Below are 24,331 nucleotides of genomic sequence, written 5' to 3' on the forward strand. Positions count from 1 at the left end.
TAACACATTCAAAAGGTGCACTTCAATAGGCATAGACTACGTTTAATGTTTAGCTTATTGAAGCCACGTCCTGTTTGAAATGGCAGAAGAGCAGAACTGTATTGATCAGCGCGTCACATTTTTATTCAATCAAGGGCTGACGCAGGCTGAAATATGTTTATGCCTTAGTTTAGAAAATAATAACATTAGTGTCCGTCATTTAAGAAGATGGTTAGCAAGGCTTCAGCTGTATAGGCGTCGCAATCTAAGCAAGCCTGATGCCAGGAGCAAAGGTTATGTTTTCTCGACATCTCGATAAAATTAGTCTATTATCTTGAGGAGACAATTTAAGAAAATAACGATATTGCACATCCTCTCTCGGCTTCTGTAGAAAATAATAATATTAGTGTCTGTCATTTAAGAAGACGGTTAGCAAGGCTTCAGCTGTATAGGCGTCGCAATCTAAGCGAGCCTGATGCCAGGAGCAAAGGTTAAGTTTTCTCGACATCTCGATAAAATTAGTCTGTTATCTTGAGGAGACAATTTAAGAAAATAACGATACAGTATTGCACATCCTCTCTCGGCTTCTGTAGAAAATAATAATATTAGTGTCTGTCATTTAAGAAGACGGTTAGCAAGGCTCCAGCTGTATAGGCGTCGCAATCTAAGCGAGCCTGATGGCAGGAGCAAAGGTTAAGTTTTGTTTTCTCGACATCAAGATAAAATTATGCCGTTATCTCAAGAAAACAAATTTTAATTTTCTCGACATCTCCATAAAATTATTCTGTTATCTTGAGAAAATAAAGTTTGTTTTCTTGAGATCTCAATAAAATTAGTCTGTTATCTTGAGGAGACAATTTAAGAAAATAACGATATTGCACATCCTCTCTCGGCTTCTGTAGGAAATAATAATATTAGTGTCCGTCATTAAAGAAGACGGTTAGCAAGGGTTCTGCTGTATAGGTGTCACAATCTAAGTGAGCCTGATGCCAGGAGCAAAGGTTAAGTATCGTTTTCTTGAGATCGTGATAAAATTATTCTGTTATCTCAAGAAAACAAATTTTAGTTTTCTCGATATCTCAAAGCCTTAAATAATCTCGCCCCATTTTATATATCAGAATGTCTGATATCTTATATTCCAAATCGTTACCTCAGATCCTCAAATGAGTGTCTCCTTAGAATTCCAAGAGCAAAACTTAAAAGAAGAGGTGAAGTGGCCTTCTGCTGTTATGCACCTAAAATCTGGAATAGCCTGCCAATAGGAATTCACCAGGCTAATACAGTGGAGCACTTTAAAAAACTGCTGAAAACACATTACTTTAACATGGCTTTCTCATAACTTAATTTTAATTTAATCCTGGTATTCTGTATATTCAATTCATTATAATAACTATTTATGGTGGCTCTAGAAGCCGTACTAAGCCCTAGTCTCTCTTCTGTTTCTTTTCCCAGTTTTCTGTGGTGGTGAGGCCAGGCCACCTGCAGTAACTGTTCTTCAGCTAATGGTTCCACTTCTTTGTAGTATCAGGCCCATTTTAAATTTACTAAAATTGAGTAAACAATGGAATACATTTTCATAATGATGTATCATGTCAGGATCATTTGACACGCCACAGGCGTGTTCATGGCCTTTGACATGAGTATAACAAAGTGGCTCTTGTTCAGTGTTTCTTCCTCTTTCATACCCTTTTTCATAATTTTTATTTATTTTTTTGTTGATACTCATTCCACATATGCAGAGAAGAGAAAGGGAACAAGGCAGAAGAAGCAGAAACATAAATGTCAATACTCAATATTTAACCCATGAGGGTACACATTCGTTTTTTGGGTTCTGCTTTGACTGGCCTCCAGTATGTGTGGCCACTACTATCCAGAAGTCAGGGAATGACCACCTCCCACCGCATGCACAAGTGTCCAGCGTTAAGAAAGGAAGGAAGCTGCCAGTCACAGACAGATAGGGGGGGATACATTTTGGGAAAGAAAATAACTATGATCAAGGGGTCACAAACTTATTTATGGGTAAGGTAGTTATTGTGTGTGAAGTGTTTTAGTGGTCCATGTGCATTGAAAAGAAATATATAGAATTATTTTAGAAACAGCATGAAGAGACTGCTGAAATGGTTAAGTAAAGAGACAGGAATGTTTAAATCAGTGGTCTCCAACTCCAGTCCTGGAGGGCCACAGTGGCTGCAAGTTTTCATTCTAACCCTTTTCTTAATTGGTGACCAGATTTTGCAGGTAATTAACTAATTTTCCTTTCCTTTTAATTTACTTGTTTATTACGATTTGTTTCTTTGAATCGTTCCTCTGAATCGCTTCATTTCTTTCCTTAAATGGCACCCAAACAGAAAAGAAATGTGAAGTGAGTGAGCCAACAGACAACCAACTAAGTCAGGGCCTCAAACTCCAACCAATTTCACTCCAACCAGCTGCTTAATGAGGTGCCGAATCTTGTTGTTAATTAAGCCTGTTGCTTGTTGCTATTTTCATTGTGCAATAGCATATATTTTCGAAATTGTTTATTTTCTTTTTTCTAAGAGCACTTTAAGATGGGTTGGGGAACCGAGCAGATTAACATTCCTGAGACCTTCATCTTTCTTTAAGATTTTGTATGATAGGCACAGTTTACTAGTCATGTTTTGGCTTATTATGTCTCTCATTATTGTTTGGCTGCTAATTAAAGAAAAAGAAATAATTAAGCAGTCTGAGACTTCAAGACAAGTCAATTAAATATTAATTAAAATGAAGTTAATAAGCAGCAAAATCAGGACTGGAGTTGGGGACCCCCGTTCTAGGTGCTGGTTTAAGAAATTGGCTGATATCATGTACACAGTAAGACTTAGCAATTGTCTTACACACAAATCTCCATTAAAAAAGTAACAGCTGAATGTAACAGATATTGAGAGGGACAAACTTGTAATAGAATGAGACTTATATTTGGATATGTAAGTCAAAAAAAACAATCAAAGTAAATGTCAGATGAAATGTAAGCAATTAATTCAGCACTATTATGCAAACTCAGCGTTCCATAAATATGGGTTTCTGTCTTTGCTCTGTGATCATCCTTTGTGTATGGTCGTCAGCAAGTCTCCCAAGACCAGTGGGCCACTGAGGCAGAGAGTGGCGGGCAAAAGGGCAAAGCAGCTTGGATGCGCCACCAAAGTGCTCACTAAATGCCATGTCTGCAAACATTGATCTCGAAACTTTTCTTGTTAGTCCCTTCTTCAGTCAGTTGAGCACATTTATCTTATATATAAATGTCTAAGCGTGGAAGTGTATGTGTCTGTCCGGTCCAGCAGTGAGAGGTGGAGTCGGGGTAAGGGCTCCATCTCCGAGGAAACAGAAAACTCACTTAGCCACTAATAACACAAGCGAGGCGAGCATGTCAGCAAAAAGAAACCTCGCAGAAGAAAGACAAAGTCGCTTAGCCGCTAACATCGGTAAAACGGTATCTATTTTACTTTTCCTCCTGTCGCTAATATACAAGCGATGTTAGCATGTCGGCAAAACGAATCCTCCTAGGGGAGAGATGACCAGAGCAGTCCTTTTCAATTACCTGACATCTGCACATTTCAATTTTTTTCTGATGATTTCAATAGTTTCTAGGACCCCGGGTGTTTTACAGCATGGGCTTACACAGCTAGTCAGATATAATATGTTTGTGGACAGTAAGCTAGTGGTGTGCCTTGGGATGATTTTGGTTACAAAAAGTATGTCACTACACAGAAAAGGTTGGGAAACACTGCCTTAACAGACTGCTGTAACAAGTTGCATCCTCTTCATGAAGAGAAATTAAAAACGTGTGAACAAGTTATCTCCTGTCTGATTACTGATTCAAAGAGATCCTAGGGGAACAAACTTCTTTCTTTAATAATTTCCAACTTTTTCCACAATTTCCATTTGCTTGTATTTGTACTCACATCTCTTCCAATCAGATCTTCCCGGTTCTCTACAATTCCCCAAGGCGCAATTCCTATGGCACAGATCTTTCCTCGTGATTTAGATGAGTGGTCTTTCAAGGCATCTCCAACATGACGGATGACTCCTGAGTAGTAAATGGGAGAAACAAAAAGAAGTTGGGCAGTGCAGGTGACAGTCTAGGCAAGATTACAAAGTCTCTTCTTTGTCCTTTGTCCCTTTCCATTATGAAAGAGACAATGGTTTCACTGAAGAAGGCAAAAACACTGCGCACCATTGAGCCAACAATGTTCTGAGTCTATCTTGGTAGAGAAGACTTTATATTTCTTCAGCTTACATGTGCAGCATGTTTAATATGCTAAAATATTAGGAGATTGGATAGAATTCACTTTCTTGTCATTCAAACCATACAACAAGGAGTGGACAGCTGAACAAAATTGTGTTTCTCCAGGCTCAATGTACGAACACAAACACAGAGACAAGTACACATTATACAACAACAGATAGACATAATAGACAGTATCAACGGGCAGAATAAATGTGTAATCTAAAAGATTATACAAGGTGCAGGTCCCCCTGCATCGACCTTTCCACTGTGGCTCAATTTGAGAAATCCATGATCACAAACTTAGGTGTGAAAATGGATTCCACTTTAACGCTTGATAACCATGTGAACACGGTGGTAAAATCTTGCTTTTTCCAAAAATCAAGCCTGTTTTGTCTAAACGCTACCTTGAAACAGTGATACATGCTTTTATAATCTCTTGACTAGATTACTGCAATGCGCTTCTTTTTGGAATTAGCCAGGCCTCCATTGCTCACCTACAGCTGGTGCAAAATGCCACTGCACGATTTTTAAATGGCACAAGAAAGCATGAGCACATTACCCCAATTTTGGCTTCCCTTCACTTGCTTCCAGTTCGTTTTCGAATCCATTTTAAGATCCTTGTATTTGGTTTTCAATCCTTTAATGGTTGTGCCACATTTTATTTGTCGGAACTGCTGCACCGTTATGTACTGTCTCACTCTTTCAGGTCAGTAGACCAGATGCTTTTATGTGTTCCTAAGGCACAATGCAAACTCTGAGGTGATCTGGCTTTTTCAGTTGCAGCTCCAAAACTCTGGAAAGATTTGCCGTTGCACATTTGGCAGGCTCCTTCATTTGCTTCTTTAAATCATATTTAAAAATTCACTTTTACTCCCTGGCCTTTAACGTAGTATGATAAGTTGACTAACTGTGTACTTTTTCTTATGAATCTCCTCAACTGTTATGTGTTTCTGTTTCTTTTACTCTTCGGTTATTGTTTGTCTGATATATTGGGCTTTTATTGTACAACACTTTGGTAAGCCTTGATGTTGTTTATAAAGTGCTTTATAAATAAGTAAATTAATAAATGAATAAATAAGACACATTGGTGAGCAGTTGTAAAGTGTTCAGATGACAAAAACCATTAACATAATACACAGACATACGGCATTTTAGGAGATATGAGATTCCGAATATATGTGTTCAGACAGACTGTATGTGTTCTGGAATTTAATGGTCCCAATAGGTCAGAATGTTGTTTTTTGTTAGAGGGCTGTGGGAAGAAACTCCTACCAAGTCTATCAGTTTTGCGCTTCATTCTGTGGTAGCCTTTGCCAGTGGGCAAACAGTCTATGCTTTGGGTGTGTGGCCTCTCTGACAATCTTGGTGGCTCTCCGAAGGCAGAGTGACAAGTACAGATCTTGTATATACAGTGGGTGGTTCCAATGATTTCCTCTGCCGTCCTCACCACTATCTGGATGAACTTCTGATCTAAAAGAGTGCAGCAGCTGCCATACCAGTCTGTGAGGCTGTTGGTCATTATGCTCTCTATAGAGTTTCTGCAGAATGCTTAAAGGACAATAGGGGGGAGGTTTACTCTCCACCATAGTAGACCAACAAGAGGAAACTGTAACAGAGAGAATAAAATAAACCACACAGGCTACTGCTTCATTTGGGCAGCATACATGAATGTATCTCCTTTAACCATAACCATAACTTTTACTTTCAAATGTTCTCTTAGATGTCAATCTCACAGCTCTGAATGCATTTGTAACCCACACTGCTAGCTGCGTCTGAACTCTCATGCTCTATACTAACCTCTACAGGCAGAATTGGCTTTTCACTCAACAGTGGTTGAAAATGAATACTCGACAGAGAATGATGATCTAATGCCAAATAGGCTGAGAATGCTATAGTGCAACACAAACTGAAGAAGCTGTGACCAAGGTACAAATCACCACCACAAGTTCAGCAACTGAGACCCCTGAAAATGACGATCGAGAACAACAGGCCATATGTCTGTAGGCTCTGTAACCTGTCAGATACTTATCTCTTTTAACTATTCTTCTACTCCTGGATCAGAACTAGTATATTTATTGTGTAGTTGGATTGCTATTAATTTTATGAATTTGTATCTGAATTTCATTTATTGAGGTCTGTTATAATCCTTTTCACACTCTCATTGTGTGACTGTGCATAAGGCATTATTGGTGTTTATATGTTATGTCTATACAGAACAATAAAAGGTGCATTTGAGTCTCAATTTGAACGTGTCATCTCTTTCCATTTGACCCACGCTGTATATCTCCATGTCAGGGTTGAGCTGAAGCTCCACTTTTGGTTTTCCTTTTTAGTTCTACCTCTTCCTAAGTTTGTTTAATTTGTTAATTGCTTTCAGTTAAGAACCGAGCCTAATCTCAGGGGCCGACAGTGACTGCAGATTCCTCAAGTGATTATATGAGCCACCAAAGGTTGCATAAAGATGTCAGCTCAAAGCTCACTACTATACTCAGGGATCTGCTGTTTTCCACAGTGAAAGCAGCCTTGTGCTTGAATGTTAGTGAAGTCTTTCTAAGTTTCTCTTATTGTCTGTTAAAATTTATCAAACATTTTTCATTTTGATAATGGCAAGCATTTTGGTTTTCAAACCAAACCGTTGCCGTTTAAGTGGGGAAATACTGTCAAAACCCCAACTAGATACAAAAAAGGGCCTTGAAAAATCTTTATGCAAAAAAAGGTGTATTTTAACAAACAGGCACTGGAATGCATGAAGCTCCTACAAGCAAAAAAGGATTTGCCTGAGAAGGTGAGCCAATCCATTGCAAAGTCCCAATACGGAATCCAAGGGCGAAGTCAAAAGCACAAGCACAGTAAACACAAAAGATACTCCACTCCCTAGTGTGTTTGAAATGAGGTCCTCCAATATATAGGGTGGAGGGCAGTGCCTGGCAGTGATTGGCAGGTTGCCCCACCCCTTGGAGGAACCACCCACAAAACACATACGACATTTTCCAATTACAAATAGACACAAAGAAAAATGTGCATAAAAAGCAAAAGAAACATTAAAACAAATAAATGGCACACAATTAGTCAAAAGAGGCAAAAAACACAACTTTGAACCCCAGCCAGGGGAGAAATGCTGGCTGAAAAATGGCATTAATTAAGCACTAATGCATTAGTTATGTTTTTGTTTCCCTCATTTATTATTAACAATCGTATTGCTCTTTGTTTTCTTCAGTGTTTTTGCTTGGATTCTTCTTTGTGTTAATAAATTTCATAAATAACTAGCAAAATACCCGCTCTTCGCAGCGGAGAAGTAGTGTGTTAAAGAAGCAATGAAAAAGAAAAGGAAACATTTTGAAAATAACGTAACATGATTGTCAATGTAATTGTTTTGTCATTGTCATGAGTGATGAGTGTTGTTGTCATATATATATATATATACAGTGGTGTGAAAAACTATTTGCCCCTTTCCTGATTTCTTATTCTTTTGCATGTTTGTCACACAAAATGCTTCTGATCATCAAACACATTTAACCATTAGTCAAATATAACACAAGTAAACACAAAATGAAGTTTTTAAATGATGGTTTTTATTATTTAGGAGAAAAAATCCAAACCTACATGGCCCTGTGTGAAAAAGTAATTGCCCCCTTGTTAAAAAATAACCTAACTGTGGTGTATCACACCTGAGTTCAATTTCCGTAGCCACCCCCAGGCCTGATTACTGCCACACCTGTTTCAATCAAGAAATCCCTTAAATAGGAGCTGCCTGACACAGAGAAGTAGACCAAAAGCACCTCAAAAGCTAGACATCATGCCAAGATCCAAAGAAATTCAGGAACAAATGAGAACAGAAGTAATTGAGATCTATCAGTCTGGTAAAGGTTATAAAGCCATTTCTAAAGCTTTGGGACTCCAGCGAACCACAGTGAGAGCCATTATCCACAAATGGCAAAAACATGGAACAGTGGTGAACCTTCTCAGGAGTGGCCAGCCGAACAAAATCACCCCAAGAGCGCACAGACGACTCATCACAAAAGACCCCAGGACAACGTCTAAAGAACTGCAGGCCTCACTTGCCTCAATTAAGGTCAGTGTTCACGACTCCACCATAAGAAAGAGACTGGGCAAAAACGGCCTGCATGGCAGATTTCCAAGACGCAAACCACTGCTAAGCAAAAAGAACATTAGGGCTCGTCTCAATTTTGCTAAGAAACATCTCAATGATTTCCAAGACTTTTGGGAAAATACCTTGTGGACTGATGAGACAAAAGTTGAACTTTTTGGAAGGCAAATGTCCCGTTACATCTGGCGAAAAGGAACACAGCATTTCAGAAAAAGAACATCATACCAACAGTAAAATATGGTGGTGGTATTGTGATGGTCTGGGGTTGTTTTGCTGCTTCAGGACCTGGAAGGCTTGCTGTGATAGATGGAACCATGAATTCTATTGTCTACCAAAAAATCCTGAAGGAGAATGTCCGGACATCTGTTCGTCAACTCAAGCTGAAGCGACCTTGGGTTCTGCAACAGGACAATGACCCAAAACACACCAGCAAATCCACCTCTGAATGGCTGAAGAAAAACAAAATGAAGACTTTGGAGTGGCCTAGTCAAAGTCCTGACCTGAAACCAATTGAGATGCTATGGCATGACCTTAAAAAGGCGGTTCATGCTAGAAAACCCTCAAATAAAGCGGAATTACAACAATTCTGCAAAGATGAGTTGGCCAAAATTCCTCCAGAGCGCTGTAAAAGACTCATTGCAAGTTATCGCAAACGCTTGATTGCAGTTATTGCTGCTAAGGGTGGCCGAACCAGTTATTATGTTCAGGGGGCAATTACTTTTTCACACAGGGCAATGCAGGTTTGGATTTTTTTCTCCCTAAATAATAAAAACCATCATTTAAAAACTGCATTTTGTGTTTACTTGTGTTATATTTGACTAATGGTTAAATGTGTTTGATGATCAGAAACATTTTGTGTGACAAACATGCAAAAGAATAAGAAATCAGGAAAGGGGCAAATAGTTTTTCACACCACTGTATATATATATATATTTACACACAAACACATAAACATATATATACATATCTATACATATACACATATATACATACATATATATCTACATATATACACACACATATATACACACAAATACATATATATATATATATATACATACACACACACATTTATAAACATATATATACATATACATACATATCTACATATATACACACACAGCTATTTCGTATCAGTGCAATACGCTGTTTGTTAAAACGGTTGACTCCGCTCTTACGTGCAATAACAAATCAAATCATTCAGTTGTCTTTGCTCATATGTCATTTTAGAGCTGGACGCCTGGCATCTTTTTTTGGCCACAGGTTCATTTCTGTTTGGTGTGAGGTTCTGTGTTGTGGAGATTCTCAGGATGGATTGCAGGTGCTCATCAGTGAGGCGACTCCTGTGTGCTGTTTTGTTATTCTTTATCACTGAGAAGAGCTTCTCACACAGATATGTGCTACCAAACATGCACAAGGTTCGAGCCGCATGTAGACGGACTTTTTTTGTTCTTCAAAGTCACCAAAGCGCCGTGCAAACTCAGTGCGCAATAACTATAGCTTCGCAATAACTTGCAGCATCATAAGCTAGACTTGATTAACGCGGTAAGTGTTCGGCAAGGCAGCTGAAGCGCTGCATTATGGGATCTGTAGTTTATTGTGTTACCAGCGCTTCATATACCCGGGCTATTAATAACAATAATACAGTATATAAAATGATCTCGGGCGGATATAATTACACGCCGGGCGGATGTGGCCCGCGGCCCTTGAGTTTGACACATATGGACTAAATAGAACTTGAAAAGATATATTTTTTCAAATGTGATCGCGCAATTCAGATAGAGTTGACGCGCACTACAGCCTGCATGCCTCAATGAGTCATCCTCCCCTCACTCTTACTTTTTTACCGTTCATCTAATGAATACACTGAGTATGGCTTTACCAAAACAATCATTGATGGCGAATAAAGTATCCATTATTCAGTATGTAGATCGGGTTATATATATATACATATATATATACCCGCGTCGCAGCGAGAAGTAGTGTGTTAAAAAGGTAGAAAAAGAAAAGGGAACATTTTAAAAATAACGTAACATGACTGTCAATATACAGTATTTGTTTTGTGAGTGTTACTGAGTGTTGCTGTCATCAAGGATTTGATTATCATTATTTCTTTCAATCAGGTTCGTATTTGTAGGATGTGTTGTGTTCAAGTTACATTCCGTGTTTGTCAATCGTTGTAAAGATGGCAGGTTTCATTCATCGATTCGTTTCTTACTGCATCAATAAACAGCTCGTCTTCTTCTTTATCTGAGACCTGACACACTGCATGCACGGGTTTTGTTTTTTTTTTAACACTGTCTTCCTTTAGCGGGACATTGACTTTTTCCACCGTGTGCTTTGTTTCCACAGTAGCTGCATTTATGAATATGCTTATCAGACGCTTCATATTTTTTGCTGCCTTTTCAATTGTGTAATTCGGTTTTGTTCAGCTTTTGGAACTGTTGCTTTTATCTGTGCACTGCGTCAGTTCACGTGAGCCGTTCGGTGTACATGCATCGAAGGTTCCCAGCTGTGCTGGTGCCATCTCGTGCTATGTCCATAGCTTTATTTAATGTTACCTTAGTCCTGGCACTTAAAACTTTCTCTCGCAGTTTCGCTGAGTTTGTGTCAAACACCACCCTGACCATCTCATCTTCTTCTCCATAAGCACAGTCCTTCACCCGTGAATATTTACCCGTGGCAGTTTGCTATTGGATTGTCGCTGACGGACGGCCTTATATGGGCAGGCACTAAATTACAAACGCCAGCGGCAGCCTGTCTATGAACTTAATTTAAAGTGTAGGTTTACATCGTGCTTTGTTTCAAGTAGCAGAACTCATGAATATGGTTGTATATGTCACTCGCTCGCTTCTTATTGTTTCGCTGCCTTCTCAATTATATAATGCATGTTTTCTTGAGCGCTTTTTTGAGGTCTTCCTGATTTTCTACGTACTGCGTGATTACGTGGGAGGCGTGATGATGTCACACGAAACTCCACCCCCACGGCGTTGAAGCTCATCTCCATTACAGTAAATGGAGAAAAACTGCTTCCAGTTATGACCATTACGCGTAGAATTTCGATATAAAACCTGCCCAACTTTTGTAAGGAAGCTGTAAGGAATGAACCTGCCAAATTTCAGCCTTCCACCCACACGGGAAGTTGGAGAATTAGTGATGAGTGAGTGAGTGAGTGAGGGCTTTGCCTTTTATTAGTATAGATATATATATATATACACAGATACACACACACACACACACATATAAACATATATATATATATACACACATACATCCACATACATATACATATACACATATATATATATCCTGTACATATCTACACACATACACACACACACATAAATACATATATACATATACATATCTACATATATATACATACACATATATATATACATACATATATATATATATATATATATATATATATATATATATATATATATACCAATGTAATAGTTTTGTCCCCAACCGTTGTAAAGATAACAGGTTTCATTCATCGAAGTGCTCACTACCCAAATCGGTACTCATGAATCTAAGATGTTTAACAGGCATTCCCAGTATTAAGTTGTGGATTTGCCTGTGAATATTTAGCGGTAGCGTGTCTATGAACTTAATTTAACGTTTCCCAGTCCTGCAAAGTCAGTTCACGTGAGCCACTTGGAGTACATGCATCGAAGCTTCTCAGCTGTGCTTGTGCTATCTCGTGCGATCTCGCAATGTCCACGGCTTTATTTAATGTTAGCTCAGACCTGGCATACCAGCAATTTTAACTCTGTTACAAAGTGATCAAAAGTCTCGTTTAAACCCTGTGTCTTCTCATTAAACTTGTATCTCGCGAATATCGTATTTGTCGTAGGCATGACAAACGCCAGTGGCAGCCTGTCCATGAACTTAATTTAAGCTTTAGGTTTACACCGTGCTTTGTTTCCGAAGTAGCTGCACTCATGAATAAGCTTGTATGCGTCACTCGCTTCTTATTCTTTTGCTGCCTTCTCAATTGTGTAATGCGTTTTTTGAACAGGTTTCATTCATCGAAGTGATCACTTGTACTGCGTTCATAGTCAGTTCACGTGAGCCGCTCTCTTGTGTGATCTTGCGATGTCCACGGCTTTATTTAATGTTAGCTAAGACCCGGCACTTAAAGGTTTCTCGCTACAGCAATTTTAACTCCGTTACAAAGTGATCCAATGTGTCGTTTATACCTCGTGTCTTCTCATTAAACTTGTATCTCGCAAACATCGTATTCGTCATAGGCATGACAAACGGCAGCGTGTCTATAAACTTCATTTAAACTTACGGTTTACACCGTGCTTTGTTTCAACAGTAGCTGCACTCATGAATACACGATTTTCTACAATTGATCGCCTACTAAACCCAGGTAACTCAAAGGAATGCCTAAGTACTTCCAGTAAAACCTGTGAGGCTATCGCTGTATTTTTTAATCAAAAAATTAATGATATTAGAAATAACATAATATATCCCTCCAACACTAAGGATCCTCCTAAACCCCAGCATTCTGTTATAAACAAATTAAACTCTTTCACTAGGATAGATTTACCTGATTTACAAAAAATAATCTCTCAATTAAAACCCTCCACCTGCGTCCTTGATCCAATACCAACAAGGTATTTCAAAGAAGTATCAGGCGTGCTAATTGATAATGTTCTGGACATAGTAAATTCGTCATTAGATACAGGGGTCTTCCCAGACTGTCTTAAGACTGCTGTAGTTAAACCCCTTCTTAAGAAACATAATCTTGACCCCTCAGCTTTTGAAAATTTTAGACCCATCTCTAACCTGCCTTTCTTAAGTAAAGTTCTGGAGAAGGCAGCCATTATGCAGTTAAATGACCACCTCAATAAACATGCTATTCTTGATAAATTTCAGTCGGGTTTTAGAACAAATCACAGCACAGAAACTGCACTCGTTAAAGTAGTAAATGACTTGCGAGTGAATGCAGACAGAGGCCATTTATCTGTTCTCATCCTCTTAGATCTGAGTGCTGCATTTGACACCATTGATCACAACATTCTTAGAAATCGCCTTAGTCAATGGGTGGGCCTCTCTGGCAGTGTCTTAAATTGGTTTGAATCCTACCTGACAGGGAGAAAATATTTTGTTAGTTGTGGGAATTACAACTCGAAGACACATGATATCCGATATGGTGTTCCACAAGGCTCTATCCTGGGTCCGCTGTTATTCTCAATCTACATGCTTCCGTTAGGTCAGATTATCTCAGGGCACAACGTGAGCTACCACAGCTATGCTGATGACACACAGCTGTACTTATCAATAGCACCTGATGACCCGATTGTCTTAATTCACTAACACAATGTCTGACTGGTATCTCAGAATGGATGAATAGTAATTTTCTCAAGTTAAATAAAGAGAAAACTGAAATCTTAGTGATTAGCAATAATGGATACAATGAGGCTATTAGAAATAAACTGGATACATTAGGATTAAAAGTCAAGATGGAGGTAAAACGTTTATGGGTGATTGTTGACTGTAATCTGAATTTTAAATCGCATATTAATCAGATCACTAGGACAGCATTTTTTCACTTAAGAAACATAAGTAAAGTTAGACCTCTTATATCACTGAAAGATGCTGAGAAATTAGTTCACGCGTTTGTTTTCAGTCGACTAGATTACTGTAACGCACTCCTCTCAGGACTACCCAAAAAAGACATAAATCGTTTGCAACTAGTGCAGAATGCAGCTGCTAGAATCCTAACTAGGAAAAGAAAATCTGAACACATCTCTCCAGTTTTAATGTCACTACACTGGTTACCTGTGTCATTCAGAATTGACTTTAAAATTCTGCTTATGGTTTATAAAGCCTTAAATAATCTCGCCCCATCTTATATATCGGAATGTCTGACACCTTATATTCCAAATCGTAACCTCAGATCCTCAAATGAGTGTCTCCTTAGAATTCCAAGAACAAAGCTTAAAAGAAGTGGTGAGGTGGCCTTCTGCTGCTATGCACCTAAAATCTGGAATAGCCTGCCAATAGGAATTCGCCAGGCTGATACAGTAGAGCAGTTTAAAACACTGCTGAAAACACATTACTTTAACATGGCCTTTTTATAACTTCAATTTAACTTAATTTAACTTAATCCTGATACTCTATATGTTCAATTTCCTTATAATAACTACTCATGGTGGCTCTAAAATCCGTACTGACCCCTACTCTCTTTTCTGTTTCTTTTTCCGGTTTCTTTGTGGTGGTGGCCTGCGCCACCTCCACCTACTCAAAGCTTCATGATGCTCCAACAATGATGGATGGATTTAAAGGCAGAAGTCTACGTGACCATCATCATCATCAAGCCCTTCCGTGAGAACCCTAAATCCAAAGAGGACTGTTTCATTTATGTTAGGTAGAATGCCCAGAGGGACTGGGCGGTCTCATGGTCTGGAATCCCTACAGATTTTATTTTTCTCCAGCCGTCTGGAGTTTTTTTGTTTTTTTTGTCCCCTGGCCATTGAACCTTACTCTTATTCGATGTTAATTAATGTTGATTTATTTTGTTTTCTTATTGTGTCTTTTATTTTTCTATTCTTTATTATGTAAAGCACTTTGAGCTACTGTTTGTATGAAAATGTGCTATTTAAATAAATGTTGTTGTTGTTGTTGTTGAATATGCTTGTATGCGTCACTCGCTTCATATTCTTTTGCTGCCTTCTCAATTGTGTAATGCGTTTTTTTTGTTCAGCGCTCTTTGGAGCTGTTGCTTTTTGTCTGCTTACTGCGTTCACAGTCAGTTCACATGTTTCTATTGGATTGGCGCTGACGGACGGCCTTATATGGGCAGGCACTCAATTACATGGGAGGCGTGACGATGAGAGACGGAACTCCGCCTCACATGGCGACCGAGCTGCAGGCTATGGCCGGTATATATGTACATAAGTAGGTTCCAGTTATGACCATTACGCGTAGAATTGAAACCTGCCCAACCTTTATAAGGAAGCTGTAAGGAATGAGCCTGCCAAATTTCAGCCTTCTACCTACACGGGAAGTTGGAGAATTAGTGATGAGTCAGTGAGTGAGTGAGTCAGTGAGTCAGTGAGTGAGTCAGTGAGGGCTTTGCCTTTTATTAGTATAGATTTATCAACTGATTTTGTTTTGGGAATGGTTTAGGTTGGAATGTCCTTGAAAGGCTGGGGTTTGTCTTATGGATAACTTATATGAGGCAATCCTAACACTCCTCAACAAAAACCTTTAACATATTGACATGTACATTTGTGGGACATGAGAGATTTCAGAGAAGCCGTTTTTGATGTCACACTGTTCATTCGGTTGGTGTGCATTTCCAGTCAGTTTCTGGAGAAATGTCAGACTTCGTCTGATTTGCTGCTCAATCTGCTGACAAAGCAATTCAAGTCTTTTTGCAAAAGCGCATATATAGCATTACTGCAATGCAATATGACCTCAAAAAATACATTATTGACTGATTATTTTTGTTTTGTTCTCACATCTTGAAATAGGATAAGAAATCAGTATTCTGTTAGAAATTGTCCAATTCTTGTTAAAACTAGCTCTGATTTCTCCCACTGGGAACTACCACTTGACAGAGCATATGCTTGAAATTTCCCAACGGAAAGACTATGTTTCCCATACCACATGAATAATGTTCACAATACATGTAAAACTTTTTAACTTTAATACCAGTTAGAAAACAAGCAAACAGCAGTGGTAGCAGTGGGGTTTCACCTGTGACTGTCTTCATTAGGCTAAGGCTCCTTCCCCCTGTTCACATTTTACATTCACACTGAATACCAAGGGTTCAGTCAATTAATGTCTCAAAAAAAGAATTATTCAGTTCTTGATGTTGTGAATGAGTTAAAACTGAAACACTTTTTTTAAAGCTGCACACATTATTTAATATCAGGAGGAAGTGCTATTATGTTTTATCTTCTACACTATATTTAAGGAATCTAATTAAAGTTAGACCTCTTATTACTTTACTAGATGCTAAAAAATTAGTTCACACTTTTGTTGTCAGTTGACTACAGGACTACCTAAGAAAGACATCAATCAGTTACAGTTAGTGCAGCATGCAGTAATAAGAATCTTAAATAGAAAAACAAAATCTTAGCACATTTCATCATTTTTAGCATTGTTACATTGGTTACCTGTGTCATTTAGAATTGACTTTAAAATACTACTATTGGTTTACAAAGCCTTAAATAATTTCGCACCATTCTGTATTTTGGAATGTCTGTCCCCTTACACTCCAAGTCATAACCACAGATCTTCAAATGAAGGTTTGCTTATAATTTCAACAGCCAACCTGAAAAGAAGTGGTGAGGAGACCTTTTGCTGTTACGCATCTAAAATCTGGAATACTTTACTGATAGAAATTTGTCAGGCTAATACTGTAGAACAATTAAAAAAAACTGCTAAAAACCCATTACTTTAAAATGGCTTTTTCGTAGTGTACATTTTAGTTGTATCCCTTTTAGTCTATATGGAAATTGAATTATCATTTTCTTGGGTTCTGCAATTCCCTACTAATCTATACTATTCTCTGCTGTCTTTTCCGAGTCTTCTCTGGTGGCAATTGGTGCCGCCACCACTACCTGATCAAGGCACCATGCTGCCCCTTGCGTTTTTGGATTGAATGGCGGGTGTCCCAGATGTCCACATGGCCATCATCATCAACGTCTTCCGTGAGAAGCCTGAAAACAATGAGTACTGACTTAGAACATCTATGTTAGGTAGAATGTCCAATGCGGGCTGGGCAGTCTTTTGGCCTTAATACCCCTGCAGATTGCCTAACTGGAGTTTTTATTGTTTTTTCTGTCCTCCCCTCCATCCAACCTTACCTTTTTCTTTGTTGCATACTATATAAGCTACATTATTTGTATGAAAATATGCTATAAAAACAAATGTCATTATTATATTATATTATTATCATTGGCCAATTGCCTCATAGCCCCTGTCCATGACAACTTCAATTAATGTGAAACCTGCTGAAAGTAAAAAATCCATCCACCCATCCCGCTACATCCTAACTACAGGGTCACGGGGATTTGCTGGAGCCAATCCCAGCCAACACAGGGCGCAAGGCAGGAAACAAATCCCGGGCAGGGTGCCAGCCCACCGCAGGGCGCACATACACACACACCAAGCACACACACGGGACAATTTAGAATTGCCAATGCACCTAACCTGCATGTCTTTGGACTGTGGGAGGAAACCCATGCAGACACGGGGAGAACATGCAAACCGGGTCTCCTAACTGCGAGGCAGCAGCGCTACCACTGCACCACCGTGCCGCCCAAGTAAAAAATCATTTATTCTAAATAAGACTTCTGATAAAACATTTTCATATATTGTGATTCCTCTCAGATGAATACCATTGCAAAATGATGTGTGTCAGAACTCTAACTAATCTTGTTGAATATTGCAGTCTACTCTTCGTTTGGCATTTTGCCGGACTCATGAATTGCATTTCTGTTAACTGAACATAGGACATCCTTGGTACTGCTGGCACAAAAGCTCCACTAATGCTTCACCTTCACTTTATGTTACTCTCATTTTCCTCCAAAGTAACAAGGCCACACAACACTGAGATGAGAATCAGAAGGCTTGAAGAGTCTGCTGCCGACTAACTGGGCATTAAAACTGCAGCAAGCGCCACTTTTCAACTGTTAATATGTTAACCGCGGCATATTGGAAGCAGTTGGTGTGCACCATTAGTGCTTTCAAGCAAACTAACATGCATCATGAATTTCCAAACCACCGTTATTCAATTCATGTGTCACACATGTGTGACTAGGAGGACGTTGAATGGACCAAGCAAAGGTAATTTCACGCCAAGCCAGGGGGTGGAGGGATGAACTAAACCTTCTCCTGTCATCTCTACAGACTAGCCGTGGGAAAACCTGTCTGATTCAGAGCAGATGACGTCACTTCCAGTTCCGGCGCCCAGAAGAATATCACTTCTGGCACCCAATCTGACATCCAAAGAAGATTACTTCCAGTTCCCTTACATCACTTCCTGTCTGTTCCCTTTAAAGCTTCCATCTTTATAAACCCTCGACAGTTCAGTTTTGGACTCCAGTACTGAGAACATCTCTGTACCATTTAAAAACCTTTTTCACCCAGGAATAATATATGGGTGGCTGCCCCAAACCTTGTTAAATGTGTCGAGTCTATTCATTTTTACAATGTTATCTTATTATGATGGACCCTCTGGCCCCTCGACTGAATGGTAAAAAATTTTTGTGCATGAATCTCAAAGGGAGGGCCACCTTCTTCGCTTCTTGATTGAATGTTAAAGTATTGTGGCACTCAAGACTCCAAGAGGGATCCCCCCATTTTTCTATTGAATACATTGATTCAAAAAGGTGAGTCCTGGCACTTTATGTACAGTATATCCACTTCAGGCACTAGTGGAGAGACCATCTTAATATTATTTATCTTCAGGTTGCCCTAAGGATGTGGATGTCTTAAAGGGCACCAACAATTCTTTCAGACTTTACTCAGTTATTGTACATATTCAATGGGCACCTGCTATTCTTGATCACCTTAAAATCGGGGCTACATGCAATTATTTCTTGGTCACCAACAAGAGTTGTTCTTTTATGTTGGTGCCCTTCTGTTTGCCTTCCTGGAACGTCATCTCCTTTGACAAAGTAGCTTGTGATGCTACAGAGAACTGCCTAGTCCACAGACTCATTAAAGCATCCTTTAATGGTGCCACAGTTGGACAAAACCTGAGAGTAAACTGGTATATTCATCACTCTTGCTGCGAACACAAAGTGGCCACACCTAGAAATGCAGGTTGCTTGTAAAAACTATGTTGTGTTGTAAGAAGCCTGGTACTTTGGATCTAAGAGGCAGTTGCTCTTTCTTATTTTATTTTTAGACATTATCCATATACCAGTGATAGACTCTTAAGGAGAGTGTATGGATTACTTCTAAATCTAATCTTCTGATCGCCTATGTGCCACAATATTTATAATCCATAAGCTCCCAGAACATAAGGAGAGGAAGAGATCTTCCCCTCAGTGCGGGATTATCTGTTTATATGAACTAATAGTTCACATTACAGCTGTAAAGGACTCTGACACATCATATCTTCTGTGAACCTAACACAGTAACAGTCTGACTGCTCAGTACTTAGTAACAAAGCTATTAAGATACAAATATAACCAATGATGCTTCAGTTGGACACAGCTATATATCCAGTAGCTTTCTGTATTCCATTTCAGTTTAACATTTTTATATTAATTACAGCCACACACAACACTAACAGATGACGTTGAATTTGAGGCGTGACTTCAACATTAATTTTAACTGGGCTTCCCAGATGACCAAGGTTGAGACTTTCACGGAGTAGATGCTTCAAAGCTAAATGAGCGACAAAGCCCTGGTAATCTGATCTAACAAGAGTCATAAAAGCAGTAAGAGAGTCACTAAAGCAGGCTTAGCCACAGCTAGGAATAAAGTATGCACTTGAAGAGAAGACTGGCTACTAATAAATCAAATAACTAATCTTTGAAATTCATTATGGGGTCCTTATTGGTGCCTCTAGTGGCTAGTTCTCACCTTACTGGTGTTTCCTTCATTACTGGTGTTATGTCCTGCCTTAATGGTATTTAAAAGGTAGGTGTTCCCACCCTGCTAATGTTCTGTAGGCTGGAAACTCTGGCCAGTAGCATATGTAGAATAAATTCCCTTTTTTTCTGTGTCATTTATAATGTGTTGTGGCAGAAGCACTTGGTGGTTGGCGCGGACCTGACACAGACTGACCCCAGAGGCACAAGTGAAAATCAACAAAACTATTTACTTGTTCTTCGAATGTGGGATACGCCTTCCTCGCACCCACAGACAAAACACAGTCCCCAAAAAGACACACAACAGAAAACCCAAAAACACCACAAAAATCACTCCTCTTCCTCCACTCTTCCCAGGCAGCTTTGTCCTCCTCCTCCCGACTCTGGCGCCCTGAGTAGTGGCTGCAGGCTCCCTTTATAGACCACCCGGAAGTGCTTCAGGTGGCAATTAACCTAAATTAGGCTGCACTTCCGGGTGTGGCTGCATTACTGCCAACACAGACTCTGGAAGGCTTGCAGCTCCCCCTGGTGGTGGCCATGGAGCCCAACAGGGATGAGCTCCAGTATTCCAGGATAGTGGCCCCAATGCAACCCAGGGGGGCTGCCACCAAGTGTTCCAGGGGACAATGTGTGGATCCCATGGCTGCTTCCCCGGATCCAGTGTCAAAGGGGGTCCCGGCCGGGCACGAGTCTTGGCCGTCCGCCACAATGTCTACTGGTTTACAGATGTCTACATTTTGGGAAAAGGCAAAATGATATTAAAATGAAATCCTACTTTACTGAAAATCATTATACAGTCTTACAGATGTCCCATAGGGACTGAGTTCCAAGTTTACCGGTGTTTCCTAGGTGGACAGTTTTTACATTGCCATGTCTGTGACCGGCTGCCTTACTGATATGGCAAAGGTGGTGAATTCCTGTCTTATTGTTGTCCAGAAGTGTGGGACTTCTGCCTTACTGACATTCTGTATGCTGAAAGATCTGCCCTTTCTTTGTTTCGCAATGTAACTATCAATCTTCATGGAGGCAGCTTCTCACATTTACATGTTCCTGATACATTCCCATAATAACCATGGATTAGTCCATCTTTATTGCTAGTTAAGTGAGCTATAGCTTTAAAACTTACCTCTGTCCCTATAGCTGGGATTTTCTGCATTTTGTGTAGTCTGTAGGCCTGGCCCTGCTAGTTAACTGTTTATCTGTATATTTATTGGTTATTGGTTGGTCATTGGTAGTTAGTTCCCACCTTGCCCATGTTGTGCACAGGATAACTCCCACCTTAATAATGTAACATCCAGAGTTATTCCTACTTTAAAGCAGAGTGTAACTGGCAAGAATTTGCCTGTGTCAGGAGAGGAACAGGGTGACACAACAAACCTTCACCAAAGAGAGAGGTCCACATTGAGAAGTAGAGAGTAAGGTGGTGTTTATATAGTGTGCCGTCTTCCACATACTGCTGTCCCAAAAGCTGCCTAGGGTCTTTGGCATCCCAGGCAGGGATGAGATTCTATTTCACTAGAGTTTCAATAAATCCAAGTTTCTCCATTACCACAGTCTCAGTGGTGGTCAAAAATGACATTAACTGTGTCATGTCCAGGAGGATTTTCCTAACTATAATGTCTGGGAACAACTTGCTTTGTCAGCATTAAGTCTCAGAGATTGTACCTAGCTAATGTCCATAGATTAAACAGCTTGCTGGCACGGTGAGTGTTCCCAAGAAATAGAACATCTCTAAGGATGGAAGAACACATGCAGGTTTCTTTATAGTTACAGATATGTAACGAGAGCCTGTCCTACTGGCCTGTTATAGCTGGTACTGGACCAGGGTTGCCTGTGACCCCACCAAAATGAAACAGGAATAGTCATTCTTGTTCTATTTATTTAAGAGGAAGGAGAAAAGCACACTTCACCTACCAGTGCTGACGCCACCAGTGAATATCCAGGCTCCAGTTGTCATGGCTGCCTTGATTAAGCCTTTCCCAAATACTTGCTTGAGCTTAGGTTGCATTTCAAAATTCTGAAGGCCTCCATGCACTGAAATGAGGAGGGTTGGAAGCTCCAGTTGCCAGTCCTTTACCATCAGATGAAGAAGGTTGTCTGGCTTTGAATCATATGAAACTCGGATGTACTGGAACAAGAATGTGAGAGTCACAGAGATGTTATCGTCCTACTTACAGTACTTTTAAATACTCCACTGATATCTGATTTAATATAAAACATTGCAGCTATACCACCTGCCACTTTTCGACTTTGATATTTGTGTATTGTCTCTTTTGCTTCTGGAAATAATCTACCATTGATGAACTGCATAGTGAATCAGAGCAAAAGATGATAAAATTTACAAAATGAAGATAATTGAATGGATTGTTGACAAAACAGCCCTGAGCAACTAATGGCAGATCTCTCATCAAGCATACCACAAGCAAACTAAATATGTCTAGCAGCTGCTCTTTCTTTTTAAACAAAATTTCCCCATTTTGCAGACTAATACTTCTATAGGATTCTTTTTTCCTAACCCTTCCTCAATCCCCTTCCTAACCTCAGTTGACTTGTCATCCACAGCCAACTCCACAGAGGAGAATCACATGACTGTGTCACTTGCAAATATGTTACCAGCAGTACCCAGGTATCTGATCCAGCTGGTAAATTCAATGTTAAACAACAGGCCTCTTATCAGTCCAAAAGTCTTTTTTACTGTATTTCTTATAGGAAGTGTCCAGTCATCTACATAGGGTGAATCATGGAGATGGTTAGCAGAACGTTTCACAGATCATGTTCGAGCTGTTAAGATCAAATACCTGACAAGGTCTATTATAGATTACTTCACATCCCTTGACCATAGCGACACTGATTTTTCTATCTGTGATCTTTTACAGGGCTTTAAAGACACATTCCAAAGACGATTAGAAAAAGCTAAGCATTATTTTCAGCTGGGATCACATATCTCTGCACACCTCAATGATGGACTAACTTTTCAATCCCTTCCATTTATCTTCTCTAATGGCAGCCTTTTCTCATCTACCCTCTCTTTTTCTTCTTTCATCTACTATGGCTCTGTTCCACCCTCCCCGTTCTATATATGTTACTCGCTTTTTCCTTTCCAGTTGCACATCTGATGAAGGATTTCCAGCTGAAACATTGTGTCTTTGACTTTCTTTCTTTTTCAGTGCGGAAAAATAACCTTTAACCCTTTTCTATTTTTTGAAGATGCACACTGATACTGCCGTTTATTAACAAAACCAGTCAGTCAGTCAGTCATTGTCCAATCCGCTATTTCCTAACACAGGGTCATGGGGGTCCGTTGAAGCCAATCCCAGCCAGCACAGGGCACAAGGCAGGAACAAACCCCGGGCAGGGCGCTAGCCTACCACAGGGTACTCACACACACACCCACACACCAAGCACACACAAGGGACAATTTAGGATCACCTAACATGCATGTCTTTGGACTGTGAGGAAACTGGAGCACCTGGAGGAAACCCACGCAGACACAGGGAGAACATGCAAACTCCACGCAGGGAGGACCCGGGAAGTGAACTAAGGTCTCCTTACTGTGAGGCAGCAGCGCTAACCACTATTATGTTAATCAAATGTTGCCACTGGCATGCAGTCCGATGAACCACACAGTGGTGCACAATGCTCCTTAAGTGCTACTTGAGCACCAGTACCAGGGTCTCCCTTTCTTAGCCTCCCATTGATTTAAGGGGTCTTTGAAGTAAGTCATAGTGAGCCATGGGAAGGACTGTCAGTGCATGATGCAACTGATGACCTCTGCTTACCACATCATGCAACACTTCTTCATTATCTGAGTCAGGTTGTAAAGTCCCGTCTATCTGCATACTAGAGTAAATACAAGCAATAAGGTCTGATGTCCAGGAGGGAGCAAAGTACGACTGGTGTGGAAATACTTCTTACCAGGGCCTTGTTGGAATGACCACCTCCTTGAAACTCAACAATACCATAGGCATCTGTGGGCAAAGTCCGAGTGTGCTTGGTTATGGACCACTTCTCTGCTGGGGTTTCAGGCTGCACAAGCTGATTGTTCTCTTCACCACTTTTATGAGATGATACGCTAAGAAGGAAAGATGAATGTTGTCCGATCAAGTGACCACAGTGACATCTAGGGAAAATAACAAGGACAATAAGGAAACAGATTAAACAGAGGAGAGCAAATCTCAATAGTGTTAGGAGAGTCAGAAAGTGAGGATGACCCTATGCAAAATACACAAATGTCATACTAATTATAAAGTGATGCTGCTATCAGTGAATGTATTTAGAGCGGAATCATAGGTCAATCAATAAATAATATCTCTTGAGTTTAGTATTTTATGATAAAGCTTAAAACAGAACAGAAATGAAGCAAAAGAAGCCTTAGAGTCCAGCTAATCACTGGAAATGGGCCTCCTTACAATGTGAGCTCTC

General features: G+C 39.8%; 1 protein-coding gene across 1 annotated transcript in view; it reads right to left on the minus strand.

The window, feature by feature from the left end:
• trpm1a (transient receptor potential cation channel, subfamily M, member 1a) overlaps positions 1 to 24,331 on the minus strand; it is a 131,636-nt gene that overhangs the window by 70,293 nt on the left and 37,012 nt on the right. Inside the window, exons 3-5 of the mRNA XM_039771371.1 lie at positions 23,825 to 24,029; positions 21,824 to 22,037; positions 3,900 to 4,024 (exon numbers count right to left, since the gene is read on the minus strand). Of these exons, the coding sequence (XP_039627305.1) occupies positions 3,900 to 4,024; positions 21,824 to 22,037; positions 23,825 to 24,029 (544 nt within the window). The remainder of the gene's footprint in view (positions 1 to 3,899; positions 4,025 to 21,823; positions 22,038 to 23,824; positions 24,030 to 24,331) is intronic.

The sequence above is a fragment of the Polypterus senegalus genome, chromosome 12 (genome assembly GCF_016835505.1).
Source record: "Polypterus senegalus isolate Bchr_013 chromosome 12, ASM1683550v1, whole genome shotgun sequence".
NCBI lineage: Eukaryota > Metazoa > Chordata > Cladistia > Polypteriformes > Polypteridae > Polypterus > Polypterus senegalus.